This window comes from Fukomys damarensis, unplaced genomic scaffold (genome assembly GCF_012274545.1).
Source record: "Fukomys damarensis isolate Sample0158 unplaced genomic scaffold, DMR_v1.0_HiC HiC_scaffold_33, whole genome shotgun sequence".
Lineage (NCBI taxonomy): Eukaryota > Metazoa > Chordata > Mammalia > Rodentia > Bathyergidae > Fukomys > Fukomys damarensis.
In genome coordinates this window covers 40,006,334-40,024,633 of record NW_022900945.1, presented here as the reverse complement: position 1 = coordinate 40,024,633, position 18,300 = coordinate 40,006,334, and the positions used below count along the sequence as shown (strand labels likewise).

General features: G+C 39.3%; 1 protein-coding gene across 1 annotated transcript in view; it reads right to left on the bottom strand.

The window, feature by feature from the left end:
• Fam102b (family with sequence similarity 102 member B) overlaps positions 1–18,300 on the bottom strand; it is a 61,426-nt gene that overhangs the window by 23,387 nt on the left and 19,739 nt on the right. The window contains exons 2-3 of the mRNA XM_033758074.1: positions 12,045–12,165; positions 7,181–7,210 (exon numbers count right to left, since the gene is read on the bottom strand). Coding sequence (XP_033613965.1) covers positions 7,181–7,210; positions 12,045–12,165 — 151 coding nt within the window. The remainder of the gene's footprint in view (positions 1–7,180; positions 7,211–12,044; positions 12,166–18,300) is intronic.

Here is an 18,300-nt window from a genome sequence, read left to right as displayed (position 1 = left end):
TTTGCTTTAAGGTTTTAAAACAGAGTGGCAAAGAGTGGTATTCAGGATGAAGTTTTTTTTTTTTTTTTTTTTTTTTGGTACCAGGGATCAAACTCAGGACCTTGCACTTGCGAGGTAGCAGTTCCACTGAGCTAAATCCCCAGCACAGATGCAGATTTTAATTGTAGACTGCAGCGTCATTTTAGCAGCTTTTAACTAGTATAAGAAAAGGATAAGAGAACAAAGGAAGTCTCAAACATGGCCTCAAACACGGTAAGTCAGGCATATATCAAGCTACAGGTAACATCTATATAATTTTAACATTGTTACTGTATTGTTATTGTAACATCTCACTGCCTTTTAGGGGCCTAACATATCAGCAGGAAAAAGCCTGGATATATCCTTATTTCATTTGCACATGTGAAGACTCCTGTGACTTACTGGATCATTTATTATTATTATTATTATTATTATTTTACAACAAAGCTGTTTATTTGTGATCAGTGTTTGAGACTCTGTACATCCCTCACAAAGTTACTTTTACATAATGTGATACTTTTAAAACTTAAACTTAGAAGTGCTAGACTTTTATTTCCCTAGAACATAAGGGCTGGTATAAATTATTTTCCAGAAATGAGGTACTGTGTTACAGAACTTGTTTCCTTTCTTTTCTTTTTGTCTGTTTTCAAGTTTTAGAGAACTAAATTTGCATTTGTTAAAATCAAAAAATAGGAAAGATGTTCTTTACAAATAATTTTGATCAAGTATGTGTTCAAAGCAAGCAGGATAAAAAGCCTTTTTTGCTAATTCTGCATGGTACTATACTGTTGTTCAACAGGAATGAGCTTCTGTCATTTGCTAAAAGAATGAGTAGTGGGGAAGAGGATATGTTGGGAATTTCGAAATGGGCAACAGAAGCATTCTCTTGGGGAAACCACAGGCAGGGGCAGCTGTGCTGTAACAATACCTCCACAGCCTGGAGGTCTAGTCAGGAGCAGCTGTAGCCCCAGAGAAAGCTCCCCTCAGAGTTCCTCTTCCTTTGCCTTGAACCCCCTGGGGCTGCTGCAGACACAGCTGTATTCACACCCTTTTCCTGAGGAATAATCTTCTTTTTCTTCTTATTTGCTGTATTGGGTCCAGAAAACAGCTTCTCTAGAGCAGCAAAAGCTGCACTTGCCTCTGTCACTTTCTTATTGGACTTGAGCCTCTGAATTTCTGTCCATTTCCGTCTACCTCCATTATAAACTGCTTGTCGTGGCTTCCACCAGTGTCTGAGACAGGTTCACACCTGAGACCGCATCTTTTTTCACTGAGCTCCATTACAGCATTTTTGCGACTTGCGGTGAGGATAGGGCCCTGCGTTCTTACCTCTTAAGCTACTGGTGGTTTCAGTTGCAGAATTTCCAGTATTATTGCTTGACTTTGAAGACACTGTTTCATTTTTGCCTTCATTATCTGATTTTTCATCGGAACTCATACATTGAATATATCTGCAACAGAGCCTGTTGGGTATCCCATTGCCTGGAATACCGTCCCTGCTATGTGAAGTTTTGCAGTTTTCTTGGATGGTCTTGAGGCTTTGTATGTTGCACCATGCACATCTGCAGACATTGTGAAGACCGGAGCATTATCCTAGCCATGTTTAAAGCAAATGTGAAAGAAAAACAGAAAACAGAGCAAGCCGTTTTCTGTTTTCTCTTCCGCTTGCCACAGCTGTAGGCCCTGTGGTGGTCGGGGAGGCACTCACTGCTTCCCGGCACTTCCGGGCTGGGGGCAGAGGGCGAGCTTTCTCCTCAGCAGCTTGACCCTTCCCGCGGATCTGGGGACCCTCCCTGAGCTATGTACCCCCACCAGGCTCTCCATGGATCCCCAGGAGAGGATGGGTCCCAGCCAGGCAGCCACACTTGCGTCCTACTCTTCTTTCATCCCCAGTCCTGGGGACGGAGCCCTGGAGCTCTCTTCCTAGGCACAGTGCCTGAGCAGTCCTGAGCCCTGCTCTACAGTTCAGATTCCACATCTGCAAGGCTGTTTATTTCACCTCATCTCTTCTTATGAGGTGGGGTTCTCACCACGTGTTTGATTTCCCTTGCCTTGAGATGGCTGCCACATAGACTAGCAGCCTCCATGTTAAAATATGGCTTCTCCCAACAAAGGACAGGATTCTTCTTCCCATCATGCCCCTTCTCCCGCCAAAAGAGTAACCTAATACTTGCTACCTTCTAGCAGCTAGTGATGTCACAGGCTCCTCCAATCCCTAAGTGCTGCCTCACTCAACTCCAACCCAGCTCAGGTTAACCCCACCCAGCTCCTATAAAAGAAGCTCCCTGTTTCTCCAGCTGCTTTTCCTTTGTTAGGAGACAGCCTGGCAGATCCTCTCAATAATAAAGGCTTGTTGTAGTCCTGGTCTGGTGCTGGTTTTTTGGCTCTTTTACCTAACACCATGTGGTCTAGGTTGGCCTTGAACTCCGGGTTTCAAGGAATCTTCCTGCCTCAACCTCTGGAGTAGCTGGGACTACAGATGCATGCCATCAAGCCCACCACTTTATTCATTTGTTTGGTTTTGGAGACAGAGTCTCACCGTGTAGTGCAGGCTGGCCTTGAACTCACAGCGATCCTCCTGCCTCAGCCTCCTGAGTGCCAGGATTATTTTATTCTTATCTGAATCATGTGTTATTTCTCAGTGGCCAAGGCTGCTGTGGCCCACACACCTGGCAAGACCTCGGGGACTGGCAGGGTTGGCAGGAGGAAGGGAGAGATCTGAGGTCAAATCTAGTGCCATTTCCATTTGCAACACTCTTTTCAAAATGTGTATTCAGGATGGTAGAAGAGAGCCACAGAAAATGTGTATTCAGGGTAGCTGAAGAGAGCCACAGAAAAACTGGCCTGGGATGGGAAAATCTCAGTGCCAAAGCTATGAACTATCTGGCCGTGAATCACAGTAGCAAAGGAAGTCTCCTCCCTTATTATGTGGGAATTGACCTTCTCCCTCCTGCAGGCCACATCTGGGTATTTCTGATGGTCCTGTAACTTGGAAAGCCTCTTGCCAATGCTGCTGTACACAGAATTATTCTGAATCACCAAGGAGCTTAAGATGAAGAAGGTGCAACAGAGGAGGGAGACAGCACAGCTGGACACCAGACCTCCACCCATAGCTGCCTTGTCACCCAAGGGACACAGTGCAGTCATGGTTTGACCAGAAAGCAATTGTTTATATGTAGCCCAGGCGGGCCTCAAATTCTCAGTGATCCTTCTGCCTCAGCCTCCTGAATGCTAGGATTACACCGGCAGGTCATGCTCAGGGCAATTTCCCTGCTCTTTCATGAAAGCTTCGAGGCTCTGGCCTGGTGTCCACAACACAGTGCTTGCTCACTTGTCCCCTGCAGCCATCCTCCTAGTGCAACAGCGCCCTGCCCAAAGAGGTCCCTGCCGCTTCCCAGCGGTATGGTGTGCTGCTCCTGGCATTGCTCAGCCCGCAGGCGGCTCTTCCTCAACTCTGCAGGCCTGGTGGAGGAGAGGGCGTGGTGGCAGGGGCCTGGATCATACATTATTAACACCCTCTATCTCATCTATTCCACCTTTGTCTTTGAACTTCAATAACTCTTTCTTGTCTTCTCTCTCTGCTCACCTTGCTTCCGATTTCTGTCAGAAAAATAAGAGCCATGAAAAGAGCACTTAACTTCCAAGCTCTTACTGCCACTTCCACGCACCCACCTGCACCTGCACTGTTCGTCTGCCTTTCCTCTCACAGCACTAGGGACAAACCGGCTGTGCTCCTGAGGCCAACCACTCTCCACTTCCCCACTCTGAGTTCTTTACTTCAGTTCTTCCAGCTCTTTGGCATTCTAAAATTTCCCCTCTCTCCTGGTTTGTTCTCATTAGCACATAAATATACTAGCTTTTCTCCTTTCTTAAAGAACCAAACCAAATCTCACTCATCTCTCACTAGGCTGTTGAATCATTTTTGTTCCCCAGGCCCAGACAAAACTCCTTACAAGTTTTGTCTAAGCGATCTCTAATTCTGCAGTCCCTGAGCACTTGTTCACCTTCATGTCCCCCTTCCGTCCTTGTTAGCCACAAGGTCGTATTCCTTAAAGACGACAAGGTCACCCCAAGGCCTTTAACTCTTGTTCTTTGGCTGAAAAACTTCTTCAGATGGCCTTGTAGCTCTGTCTTTCACTCCATTCATGTCAGTGTTCAATGTCATTACACTAAAAGATCCTTTCCTGCCTACCCTAAAATACGCCCCTCTTCCCTCTCTTGCCCTGTGGTTATCACTCGTTATCCTTACCTGCTCTGTTCTCCTTAGTAGTTATTATCATCTCGTGTCCATTGATACTTTACATTTCTTTGCTTGTCTGTCCCTTACCCCTCTAATTCCCATTAGAATGTAAGCTCCATAAAGGCTGGGATTTTTGTCTGTTTTGTTCACTGTTGGGTCTAGTACTCAGAATGACACCGGGAAAGATGGCACATGATGGGCACTTAATATACATTTACTGAATAAAATACAGCCCACTGTCTTATTGTTCACTGTTGTAATACTAACACTGTCACTAAGTTTAAACATCTGATTATCTCTTCTGGACCGTATATTTATGTTTCCACAAAATTTATACACTTGAACCCTAACTCCCAAAAGGATGGTGTCAGTGATGTGTGATGTAACCTTGGGAGGCAATTAGGTCCCAAGGATGGAGTCCTCAAGCAGAGGTGGTGTTTCTTTTTGCTTTTTTTGTGCTGAGGAAAACCCAGGGCCTTGCACGTGCTAAAGCACATGCTTTGTCACTGAATTCTATGCCTAGCCCTGGATTAATTCCCTTTACAAAGACAGGAGAGAACTGCTTCTCTCTGATCTCTGCCATGTGAGGACATAATGAGCAGCCAGCCATCTGTGCACAAGCAGTGGGCTCTCATCAGGCTCTGGATTCTGCCAGCACCTTGATCTTGGACTTCTCAGCCTCCAGAGATATGAGAAATGAATGTCATGGTAATTCGTTATGGTCGCCCAAACTGACAGTCTCCATTAAGAAAACATATTAAAAGTAGAATAGCTTAACGTGAGGCTAAAGGTTACTTATGAGTGAGGTCAACATTCAGTGAGCACCTTTTATGTGCCAGGCTGTTTTAAACCCAGAAAAACAGTGAACAACAGGACAAATACCCTGTCTTCAAAGAGCTTACATTACATCGAGATATCCTAGTGCGTGCTTTCTTAGGTTTCACCAAGATAACTGTTCCATGAAAAACACACACAGACACATACAGCCATATCTGTGGTAGATATTAACTTAGTAAAAAAATAATTTTTGGGGCTGAGGATTTAGCTCAGTGGTGTCACCACCTGCTTCATAAGCACAAGGTCCTGAGTTTGATCCCAGTCCCCCGCAATTTTTTTTCAGCATCCACATTCCAGGTAATATTAGGCATTGGAAATATAGCATTTTTTCTTCCAGTGCTGGGGATTAAACCCAGGGCCTTATGCATCCTGGGCAAATGCCCTACCAGAGTTATACCTCCAGCCCGTATAGAGTCATTCTTACTCTCATAGTTAGTAATATATGAAAGAAAATAGAAAAAAATTCTTATAATACTATCTGATACATACTGTGATAGAAAAAGACATAATTACAAGAGAGGAAAAGAGAAGTTCTTGGTGGGAAGGGATGACTAAGCTAAGTATTCAATGATACACCAGTTGATGACAAGAGGAGGCAGAAATACATGCATGGTGGGGAAAACATTAAGTCACAAGGCAAAGAATCTAAGATAGTGGAGATAATCCAGGAAGTTTACGATAAGTAGTATGCTTTATAAGGATGAGAGAGAGAATCCAGATGGCAGGTATGTAGAAGAGATGAAGTAGCGGAAATGATTTGCATACCAAAATGTATCTTATATGCTAAGTCATAGAATTTCACAGTTCCTTTTAAGTAATAAATAGCTGCTTAAGGACTACAAGTAGGGGAGTAGCAGGATTTTCTTTTAATTTTATATTATGTGAATGTGTTGACTGAAACTTCAACAGACCTGATGCTCAGGAGAGGCATTAGCCAAGAGCAAAGTCATCATACAGAGAACAGGATAATGGAAAGAGAAAAACATGGGTTACTGATGATGTTTTTCAGTCAGTGGATTAACCAAGCAGCTCAATATCACATCTAATTGTTCTGTGGGGTTAAAAAAAAAAACAAACTCTAGTTGAGGAAAGTTTTCTGTTATTTGTAGCAAAGAAGATCCTAGGTGACAATGTAAACAACTAGATTTAGGGAGTTTGGTGGTTAAAACTACTCCAGGTTCTTATCTCTGAGGACTGGAATGATACATTTACCATTCACAGAGAACATAAATAAAAAAGAAATATGGGGCTGGGGATTTAGCTCAATAGTGCCACATCAGCCTAGCAAGCGCAAGCTCGTGAATTTGATCCCCAATACCAGAGAGAGAGAGAGAGAGAGAGAGAGAGAGAGAGTAGTAATAATTACTTATTCTTCCTATTCAGCAAAAACTCGAGCACATAGCTGATAAAAATAACAAAGTGTAGTAATGAATTGAATTTTTGGCTCTCTGTATTTGTGGGTTCTACATCTGAATTTAACCAATTGTGGATGGAAAAATATTAAAAACCTGTGACTCTATCAAACATGAACAGACTTTTTTCCTTGTCATTACTGTCTAAACAACACAGCATAACAACCATACACATAATATTTCTATTATATTAAATATCATGAGGAATCCAGAAATGATTTAAAGCATATTGGAGAATGTTTGTATGTTATATGCAAATGCCATTTTATATAAGGAACTTGAGCATCCTCGGATTTTGTTATCCTGCGGGAGGGGAGGGTCTTGGAACCAGTCTACTGCAAATACCAATTGAAGAACGTATATTGAGTGTGAAGAGAACACAGAGAAAAGTTCCTACTCCACTGAGGAGCGGTGAGCCTGGCAATAATTCACAGTGAGCTAGAAACTAGAGATCATTCTCAGTAAGGAAGCTAAAACTAAAGAGTAACACCCCATAAGAACTTAGAAAGACTATGCCTTTAATTTATTGTTGGATAGAACCATTCAAGCTCCAAGTTGCTTTACTTAAAGAGTCAAGCTCAAACAACAATTAGAAGAGTAAGTCACTTAATTTTAAGTCTATAGATAGCAAATAGTTACATTATGAGTTACTCAAGAGTTAAAATCTTCTTACCTTTGCATAAGCTTTTCCACCTTTTAACTCCTGCCAAAGATAGAAAACACTATTGGGTTATCATATAATTAAGGATTTAAAATTAAGCGTTATGCCAAGTAATTTCTTAGTATCAGTGGACAGTTAAAATGTTAAATGCAACGGTGTGGACTCCTCCTAGCCCCCCCAAAACGACCACTGTATTCTACTCTCTATTCAACCCTCTTCAACGGGGCTTCTGTCCTCATTTCTCCTCTGTAGCTGTTTCTTACAATTTTCAGTGATCTTCATTTTATTAAGGCCAAAGTATCTGCCTTCATCATACTTAGTCTGCGAGAGCATTTGACAGGCTGGGGCACTGCACCTCTTTCATTATTTTTCTCTCTAAACTATATTGCAAAGGGAGAAGACAGTCATGTAATTAAGTGATGTGTCTACAAGCCAAGGAAAGACAAAAGTAAAGACTGCCAGAAAGTAAAGTCCTTGAAGATAGGACAGATCTCACTCTGAAACTACAGAACCTAGGAGAGAGGCATGGAATAGTTTCTTTCCTGGAGGGAGTATGGCCCTGGTGACAACTTGAGTTTGGATTTCTAGATTCCAGAATGGAGAATGTATACATCTGTTGTTTTAAATCACCCAGTTTGTGTATTTTGACATAGGAGTCCTGGAAACTAATACAAAGTCTTTTTACTTTTGGTTCTCACTCCTGTAAATTGATCTTTCCCCATATCTTTGTGCATGTGTGTGTTTTCAGGGTATGGAACTTGGGTAAATGCTAGGCAAGTATTATACCACCGGGCTAATCCCCAGCCTTTCCCTGCATCTTTACACAGCTGCCTTCCTTCAAATGTTTTGTTTCAGTTAAGTTTTTACTGACTTTCCCCAATTTTCTAAACAGATGTCTCTTTTCCAAGTTACTCTATTACCCTCATGGTACTTTATGCTTAACATTATCATTACTTTCTGGCTTTATTATCATGTCTTGCCAACTCCAACCAGAAAGCAAAGTCCTTGAGGATAGGATCTCACTCTGCTTTACCTCTGTCCTCAAGTACCTGGAACATATGTAGCACATTGTAGACGTTCACATATTTGTTGACTGGTGACTGACTGCTTTGCTGTGCATAGGCATCAGAGTATATTATCAAATTTTTGGTTTTTGTCAACTTTATAGCTAAAAAATGGTATCTTACTTGTAATTATAATTTGTGTGAGATCGAAGATATTTTGCTTAAAAGTTGTTTATACTTTATTTTTTTGTGGACTGTACACTCTGTCCCTTGCCTATTTTTCTAAATGATTGTTGATCATTTTATTATTTGGAAGTGCTCTTTCTAAATTAAGGAAATTAGTTGCTTGACATGATTTGCAAATACTTTCTTCTAATTTATGACTTTGCTTATGGCATTTTTTTGCAATTTACAACATGTTTATATAGTTGTTCCCTAATTTATTTTTTTATATAATACCTAGGGAGGATTATGCAGAATGAACTCAATGAATATCTCTATCTAGCCAGGCACAGCAGAAGGTGCTAGTGGTTCACTTCACTACACCCATTCTCCCCCCGCCCCCTTTTTTTGTTGAGACAGGGTCTCACTATGTAGTTCAGACTGACCTGGAGCTCACTATGTAGCCCAGGCTGGTCTTGAACTCACAGCGATCCTCCTGCCTCAGTCCCCAGTGCTGGGATTAGAGGTGTGTGCCACCACGCTTGGCGCCTCCTCTTCTTTAACTTTAGAATCTGTTGGCCAGCTATGGATGAGGGTCATAGCCTTTCTTTCAGTTTTGTGTGGCCACATGACTATGTTCTAACCTGTGGGATATGTTTCAAGGGTATATGCACACTTTTTTCTATAAGAGAAACCATTTTGATATTTAAGCTTACGTGTCAGACTTATTTCATTTAATATTATGGTCTCACGGTACATCCATTTTCCTACAAATGACATAAATTTATCCTTTATAGCAGAATAGAACAGTATTCCATTGAGTATAAATCCTACATTTTCTTTATCCATTCATCTGATGATGGGCATATGGGATGCTTCCAATATTTAGCTGTCATGAGTTGCACTGCTATAAAAATGTATCACTGTAATACGATGTCTTTAGCTCTTTCAGTAAGATACTTAGAAGGGGAATAGCTGGTCGAAATGGAATTCACTTTTAGCTTTTTGAGGAGCCTCTATATTGATATCCATAGTGTTAATAATGCTAATTTACATTCCCATCAACAACAGGGGTTCCCTTTTCCCTGTGAAGCTTTGTCAGCATTTATTTTTGATTTCTTGATGATAGCTATCCTTTCTGGAGTAAGGGGAATCTTGGTGTTGTTTAAATTTGCATTTCTCTGAGGGCCAGAAATGTTGAGCTCAGAGATGTATTGATTACCCATTTCTACTTTTTTTTCCCCGAGAGATGTTTATTCATTCCAGTTGTCCAATTTTTGATTTAGTCTTTTATTTTGGAGGGCCTATTTTTTTCTAAGTTCTTTGAATGTTTTAGATATTCATCATCTTTCAAAGCTATAGCTGGCAAAATATTTTCCCATTCTATACATTGTTCTTATACTCTACTGGCTGCTTCCTTTACTGTGTAAAAGTTTCTAATTTCATAAAATTCCATTTGTTGATTCTTGACATTATTTCTTGTGTCACTGGTGTTCTGTTCAGGGAGTCTTTGCCTATGCCTATGTTTTCAAGAGTTTCATCTATCTTATCTTTTATAGATATGTTTTAATATTTATATCTTTGATCCATTTTGATTTTAGTTTAGTATATAGCGAGAGATATGGGTCTAGATTCAATCTTGAGCATGTATACAGCCAGTTTTCCTAGCACCATTTGCTAAAGAGGCTATTTTTCCTCAGGTATGTTTTTGGTCCCTTTGTCAAAGATCAGATAGATGAATGTGCCTGAGTCTGTTTCTGCATCCTTTATTCTGTTCCCTTGATCCACATGTCTATTTTTGTGGCAGTATTGTGCTATTTTTTTAGAATCACTGTAACTTGGAATCTAGGATTGTGATACCTTCTGCTCTGCTCTTGTTGCCCAAGATTGCTTTTGCTATTCTGGGTCTGTTCTGGTTCCATATGAATTTTTGGATTGTTTGCTCTAGTGCTGTGAAGAATGGTAATTTGACTGGGATTGCATTAAATCCACATATCAATTTTGGAAGTATGGCCATTTTCACTATATTGGCTCTGCCTATCCAGGAACAGGGGATATCTTTCCATTTTCTGATGTCCTCTCTGATCTCTTATTTTCAGAGTAGTATAGTTTTCATTCAATATACTATATATATTACTATATATAGTAAAATATATCTTTTACTTTCTTTGTTAGGTTGATTCCTAAGTATCTAATTTTTCTTGAAGCTAGTGTGAATGGTACTATTTTCCTAGTTTCCTTCCTGGTGGGTTCATTATTGGTATATTGGAACTATGTTGATTTTTGACTTGGTATTCTACTGCCTTGCTGAATTTGTTTGCTAGTTCTAACAATCTTTTGGGTCTTCTATGTTAAGGATCATGTCATCTGCAAATAATGATAATTTAAGCTTCTTCCTTTCCTATACATATCCCTTTTCTTTCTTTCTCTTGCCTGACTGCTCTGGCTAATGTTTCAGATACTATATTTGAACAAGGGGGGTGATAGTGGACATCCTTATCTTTTCTGTATTTTGTGTATTTTAACTGAGTAGATTAACCAATATAAAATGATATAAAATATGGTCACACACATTGTACTGTTATCAGTCCGTTCAAAACTTGGATAAGAATCTAAAAATAATAGCTCTTTATCTGATACTGAAGGATTCAGGATTACAGTGAAAAAGCATAAAAGACTTTTAAATCTAAATCCTTTGCTTTTTAATTTTTGCTCATGTACATATTGTTTTGAAAATATAAAACAAAGTTTACATTTTATTTTTTCTTTTTCTTTAAAATTTTTTTTGGTACCAGGGATTGAACTTGGGACCTTGTGCTTGCAGGCAGTCAGTGGCACCACTGAGCTAAATCCTTGGCCCCCAAGTTTACATTTTTTTTCTCATTGAGTTTATTGGTACTTTTTAGGGATACAGTACAGTTATGTTCATCATTGGGATCTTGTACCTTTACATGACAGGTGTTGGTTCTCACTTTTCCCCATACCTCTGACCTCCCTTCACCCCCTCCTCCTTCCCTACTTACAAAAACTACAAAGTTTACATTTTAAAGCTAGTATGTTTCATTAGTACCAGTGACTCATGGAGAACTCCTTTTTACCAACCCTCCTCCTAAAAAGCCAGGATTGTGTGTGTGTATTATGTGTGTATAAACAGAACCATGGAAAATTGTCACTTTTGTAGATTATCGGTAGCATGTCTCAACCTAGTATGTGAAAACGAAATGTATAAAAAATAAAAGATAAACTTGTAATCAGAAAGGTTTGTGTTTGAGTCGCTCCTTTACCATTTATTAACAATTTGCAAAGTAAATTTGGAAAGTACCCTTACTCTTCTGAACCTTAATTTTCCTAAAAATAGAGAAAATAACACCTATTTTCAGGGTCATTATTAGAATATTGATAAATGCCTATCAAAGAATAGGAATTTAAGAAATGGCACAATATATACATAGTCCGCAAATTAATACAAATATGGTTAATACTTATATGCATAGTGACAGTGAGATAAAGGTTCTTGAATATTTTAATTTATGACTTCAAATTCTTCATCATAGTTGCCATAGAGATTTAAATTACTGCTGTAAATGTGAAGTGAAATTACATACAGTATAACAGTTCTAATAATAAATCAGAGCTAAATAAAGTGAGTTAGTGACTATGGAACTAATTATAGTTTCTGAAAGCAGAAAAATAATAGGCTATTTTTGTACCTTCCTTACAGACACTCTGTAGATACAAGGATCTAGGATGCCTGTAGCAGCACTTGCACTCATTTTGCACATAAACGAGAACTTCTTTCTCCAGCGAACACAGTTTGCTTGCACCACTTCCCTGAATGGAAATTAAAAAGAAAAGCCAGTTACTATTGATGGCATGTTATAAGCATGACAGACAGACAGAAAGACAGACAGACAGACGCACACACTCTCTCACTTAAGTCTATAATGCAAATTGATGTACTAAAAGTCAGTAGTAATAATGAGTGGAACAGAGAGAAAATGACTTCCTAACAACAATGTGAAATCTTGGAAGCTTTCAATGACAAGACACTGAGAAAAAAGTAAATTTACTTATCAATTCAATTGGTGGAAACTGAGGCTTCACTCAACTGAATGAATTCATTCATTCATTTAACACAAAACACACATTTAATTTATGTGTGTTGGGTATATGCTAGATGTTTACGATGAGGACAGAGTTTCTAAGCTCACAGGGCTTATGTTTATGGTTAGTGCAAGAGACAGAAATACATAAAAATATTTAAAGGACACACAATATTTACTCTAAGATGAGCTACAATCCTAGCTTTATTTCAGCTCTTTCAGCATCAGGATCTGTCATGTAGTGAGAGCTTACCACATATTACTTAATTGCACCACAATCCTGAGAAGTAACTGGCATCTCCCTCACTATATAGATAGAGAAAGGAAGCACAGGGGGGAAGTAACTCATCTAGGAAGCAAGGGCAAAACCAGCATCCAAACCATGCTCAGTTAACTCTAAAACCCCTTAGCCACAAGCCAAAATCTGTATTTTTTTATTCCATTAAGTTCATTGGTACATCCTACGTATACATTATGATCACATTCATCACTGGGAGTATATATACATACATACATATACATGACGTGTCTACGGCCTTGTTTTTCCCCCATCCCCCTTCTCTCCTTTCCATCCCCCCACCTCTCTCAACTTATAAAAACGTTGTTTCCTATTTTTTCTTCTCTCCCAAAATCTGTATTTTTAAAAACATCTTCACTTTTTCAAGTTTCCTGGCTTTTGTATATGCTGTTCTCTATATATATGCTGTATCCTGTGCAGATCCCAGGGGCTCAGCTTTAGAAAGCAAAGATAATTGTTCTTCTAACATAGGGAGAAAAGAGAAATAATAGGTGAAAATAAAGAGAGCTTTCTCTTTATTTCTCAATTCAATCAAGATAGGTGAGAGCACAGGTTGGATGGTTTTGATTTTCTTTCTAAAGTAGTAAGTTGTGATGGTTCAGTGATTGTGTCAATTTGAAAAGTTTGGTTAAGGGAGGCTTGGCTACTACACTGGCTCAGCAATTCCACACTGTTGGGTGAGGGAGATCAACCCAAGGGCGGCTCCTTGCCTGGATGTTACAAAGGGGAAATGAGGCTGCTTCTATTCCTTAGAGGAGCTCTCGTCTCAACCTAGACTTCATTCATCTCCTGCCCAGCAGCACACGCTGGTTTCTGGCACAGATCCTTCAGCTTTCCTTCTGGTGTAGACTCCTCAGCCTTCCATCGCAGACCTATTGGCCTCCTGTTATGGACTTGCACAGGACCCTGCAGTGAGCTCCAGACATTCACTAAATACTTTGGTCTCCAGTGTACAGACAGATCCTCTGGATTCTTCCTCATCTAACTCTATGGGTGGCCATTGTAAGCCAATCCTGTAAATTCTTATATATTTATATATCTTGTGTTATATCTTTTCTCTAGTAAATATTGACTGATACATAAGTACACTACTATAGAGCAAAGGACTATTGGGTGAGTTGAAAATTTGGATAAAAGTTAGGAGAAATCCAGGTGGTGAATGTGATAGGGAATCAACTTGTACCTGCTTTGGTGAATGAGTTTGCATTAGGACTAAACAGTTTGGTTTCATGGATAAGTAAATTAACAAAACACAACAAATAATGATAAAAATAAGCAATAAAAAATAAACCAGAATTTTTTACTGTTGTTTCCTTTCCAACATCTCTTGGATTCAACACTTGCTGAAGACATTGGCCATGGTCTCTAGAGCTCCCCGCAAATCTGTGCAAATATACTGAAGTCCTGGACCCTTCAGAACATGCTGAACCTTGTGACATGTGATTATTCCTGTCACCAAGAAACCTGATATATGATCGAGTATAAAGAAACAACATTTAAAAAGCCTGGTGGGGCCGGGGATTTAGCTCAGTGGTCCTGCCACCTGCCTTGCAAGTGCAAGGTCCCGAGTTCAATCCCCGGTACCAAAAAAAAAAAAAAAAAAAAGATGGAGAGAGAGATTAAAAAGCCTGTTATTTTACTTTTCTTATAAAATTATATACAAAAGATAGCACGTTGAGGACATGTATTAGTCTCTGAACTCCTCCCAACCCTACTAAGGTAAAAAAGAAAAAAGTCAAAGCATTATCTCAGAAGGATAAATTGAGTGCCAGGGAAGGGACAAAAATAAGAGGCTAGTGACAGGCAAGTGATAGGTATAGCAGATTGAAGAAATCTGAACTTTACGCTGGTAATGTTGAAAGGCAAGAGCAAACCTTAAATTGGTCCTGAAATAGAACAAAGGAGGGACAAAAGGCAGCAGGACCGACTGAAAACTACTTAGAAACAATCAGACCTTGACTCTTGCAGGCAGGATGAGACTCATTTTCCTAGCAGCAAAACAAGGGAATCGCTGGACTACCTGACTCAAGGGCCAATATGAGAAAAGGCGTGATGGCAAGAGGAGTGGAAGATGATGTACTTAATGGTGAGAGTTCCAACCTTCTTTTCCTAATCTGCCTTCTTGCAATGCTTGGAATTAGGCATATATTCATCAAGAAGGTGTAGGAAAACTATTTGCTGGGGAATCCAACCAGTCTCAAAGAAAAGCTCTAATGAGATGGATGTTGAGGGTTCCTAATAAAATGCCTCAGCCAGCTCAACCTATAGTAAAAGATGACAAGCACCTCCACAAGCAAAATGCTTCTAATCAAATTTTAGTGCCTCGGGTAAATATGCGCAGGCACACGAGGATCTTTTAATAGCAAAGCAGAGACCAAAATGAATAGAAAAAAAGAACTTGAACAAAACCGAGCCTATGCTGGAACAAGAAAATTCTCTGAGAGATAAAAAAGGAATTGCATCTATCATTCAGGAACAGGATGCTATATGACAGTACCATGTTGAGGACCAAGTCTTTACCACATTGACCTGTGGATCCAAATTATAATAGTACCTTAAAATGTTACTAAGCTGATTATTCTAGTCATTATTTCATAAGTTAAAAAAAAGTGAAGAAACAAAAAAACCCATTAATATAGCAAAGCCCTAAAGCCTTGCTTCATGTTCTTTTACTTTTCATTTGTTTGTGATATATCAGCAATTTCTTATGCATACTAATTATAGAATTATATTTTAGGTTTTTATCTAGTTTAAAACAACTGTGAAATGTAGCAGCTTTTATACCAAACAGTCTACAATATCATTTGAACAAATGGGCAATTTTGGCCCAAGTTAACAAAAAATTAAAGAAATCAAGTGAACTTGTATGTGAGTGTTTGTTTGAAAATAAACAAGCAGGAAAGAAGTATTTGCAGAATATTTAGCTAGTTTAGCTACAGAGTAGAGGAAGTCAACATTAGGTAGGGCTGGGAAGAAATGAGGTTAAGAAACTTTAGCACAACCTTATAAATATGTGCAGATAATTGAAATTATAGTGTAGAACAGAGACAAAGAACAATGAACATGAAAAAAATCTTAACCGTGAAAATACACTGTACATACCCTTCCATCCCCACCTCCTTACTACTATTCTCTTTGCCTTTAGATCCAAGTTCCTTAAAAGACAATACTAATAATGATGATGATATTTATTGGATGCTTATTATATAATAGTTATTAGCTCAGTTTTACAAATAAAGGAACTAAGATCCATAGAAATTAAGTGACTTGTCAGCTAAAAAGGGTTAGAACTGAATTTGAAGAACTCTCTATAGCATGGTTGTAAAGTCTTTTGGGTTTCAGCTCGCTCGGGCTGCATTGAATGAAGGGTGACTGTCTTTGGCCACATATAAAACATAAAAAATAATGTATACAACTAAGAGGCTTCCCTTATTTTAACATTTTTTTATAACACTGAAAGAGGACAATACAAACATAAAACTAGTGGATATTTGGCCTTTTTTTGGTGAAACCAATGTATTAACATCTGATTTAACAGAAGTGGTTACAATTCCTAGTGAGTTCTCAAGCTGCTCTTCAGAATTTTTGATCTAATTTTACTCTGTATACTTCATCTTTAAAAATAGTTGTTTACAAGTGTATGTACTGCCAAAAAATGATGGTATGAATAAGACATGATTGTGAAGAGAGGGATATTTTTCTCCCATTTGATAGGTAGATAAGGTATTTATGTTGACTGAAACTAGCATTGCGAAAAAGAACATCTAAGACTGCTATTTTTCTTGGGGGGGTGTGTTAAAAATATAGCTAAAAGTCACATAATAACGTTAAAAGTTTGTGACCTTGTGGGACTACATTACTAACTGTCCAGCGTTGCAAACTGGTCATGCCTGGTCTAAAATGTTGATGTTCACAAATTTCCATCCTTGGCCCTTTAACTTTTCTATTCTCATGGCCTTAACTAGTATGTGTACACTGAGAATTTAGAAAATTCAGTTCTTTTTCTTTACTTCTCAGGTTCACATATACACCTGTTCAATGACAATCTCACCTGGAATTCCAGGCCAGGAGTGGCAAACCAATGGCACACGTGCCGCAGCAGGCACACAGAGCCCTCTCTGTTGGCACGTGAAACCCTGTAGCTGAGCACTGGATAACAGTTGTTTTACTAAACTAAACCCTCAGTACTCAGGTTTAAATGCAGTGTTGGCACTCTGTGATAAATAAGGGTGTCTGGGATTGTAGTTCGGGCACCTGGTTTATAAAGTTCGCCATTGCTAACCTAAGCTCTAGATAAGGCTTTAGGCCCCTGACATCCATCTATCATGGTACTCAGTAGGCTAGTTACTCACCATCTTGACTAGGTGAACTAGTCAAATGGCTTGCTTGGGAGCATATATGGCTGAGACTGCCAGTTGCTTATCCAATACCCAGTCTCTCCCTTTGTTTAACAGAACACTGATTTTATTCTGACTGGCCAGGCATCCAGTTAAAATACTATATTTTGTAAGTGTTCCTTGGAGCTAGGAGTAGGCATGAACTAAACTAATTAAATATAATGGATGTTTCTAGGTATGACCTCTGGAAGGCACAGTCGAAGCAAAATAGTGAGATACACCTTTTAACTTTTTACCCTTTCTTCCTTCCTCTGCCTGGAAAACTCATGATCATTGTGGACAGAAGAAAGGTGGGTCCCTGATAAACAGTTACCCTGGACTACCTCCATCCAAGATTTCCTAGATTTCCTTATTTAAAATGACTATTTAGGGGCCGGGGATGTAGCTCAGTGGCGCCGTGCCTGCCTTGCAAGTGCAAGGTCCTGAGTTCAATCCCCAGTACCAAGGGAAAAAAAAAAAAAAAAGCCTAGTTAGGATATTGTTACATGCACCTGAACCGAATCCTAAAGCAGCCTAGGTCTGATCATTTCCAAATAAAGAAACCTTAAGCCAGGTGGGACAGCTCAGGCCTGGCACTCTGGCACTCTGGGCGGCTGAGGCATGAGTATTCCAAGTCTGAGAAATGAGGCAATGAGTACTGCAAGTATTGCAGAAAGAAACCTGAGAGCTCAAATGTTAATCATTTTGTGGTAGGTGCTCCAGGAATCCCAGAATCCTGCTTTCCTGGTTTAAAATTACTGTGTGGATGAAACGCTTTGGAATCTGTTTCACATATTTTTCATCATGATTCCCACCCATTGAACCCACAATAAGCTCAGGTCCACTTTATGTAGGTTAAAACATTATCCAGATACACAAAGACTGCCTCTCAAGTAGTACACTGACCTATGTGCTAGGACTCTGAATAGATTCTTATGTGAATAAGAAGGTGAATAGGGGCCAGGGATTTAGCTCAGTGGTGCTGCTGCCTGCCTCACAGCGCAAAGTATTGAGTTCGATCTCTGGCACCAAAAAAAAAAAAAAGTTGAACTAACTAAGAAACTTTAAGGAAGAAAAACCCCAGAAATGATAAAGAAGAAACTAACGAGTCTAACATAATGTTATGGACATAGTCTGCCAACCAAAGTGAACATTCAATAAATCTTTTTTTTTTTTTTTGGTACCGGGG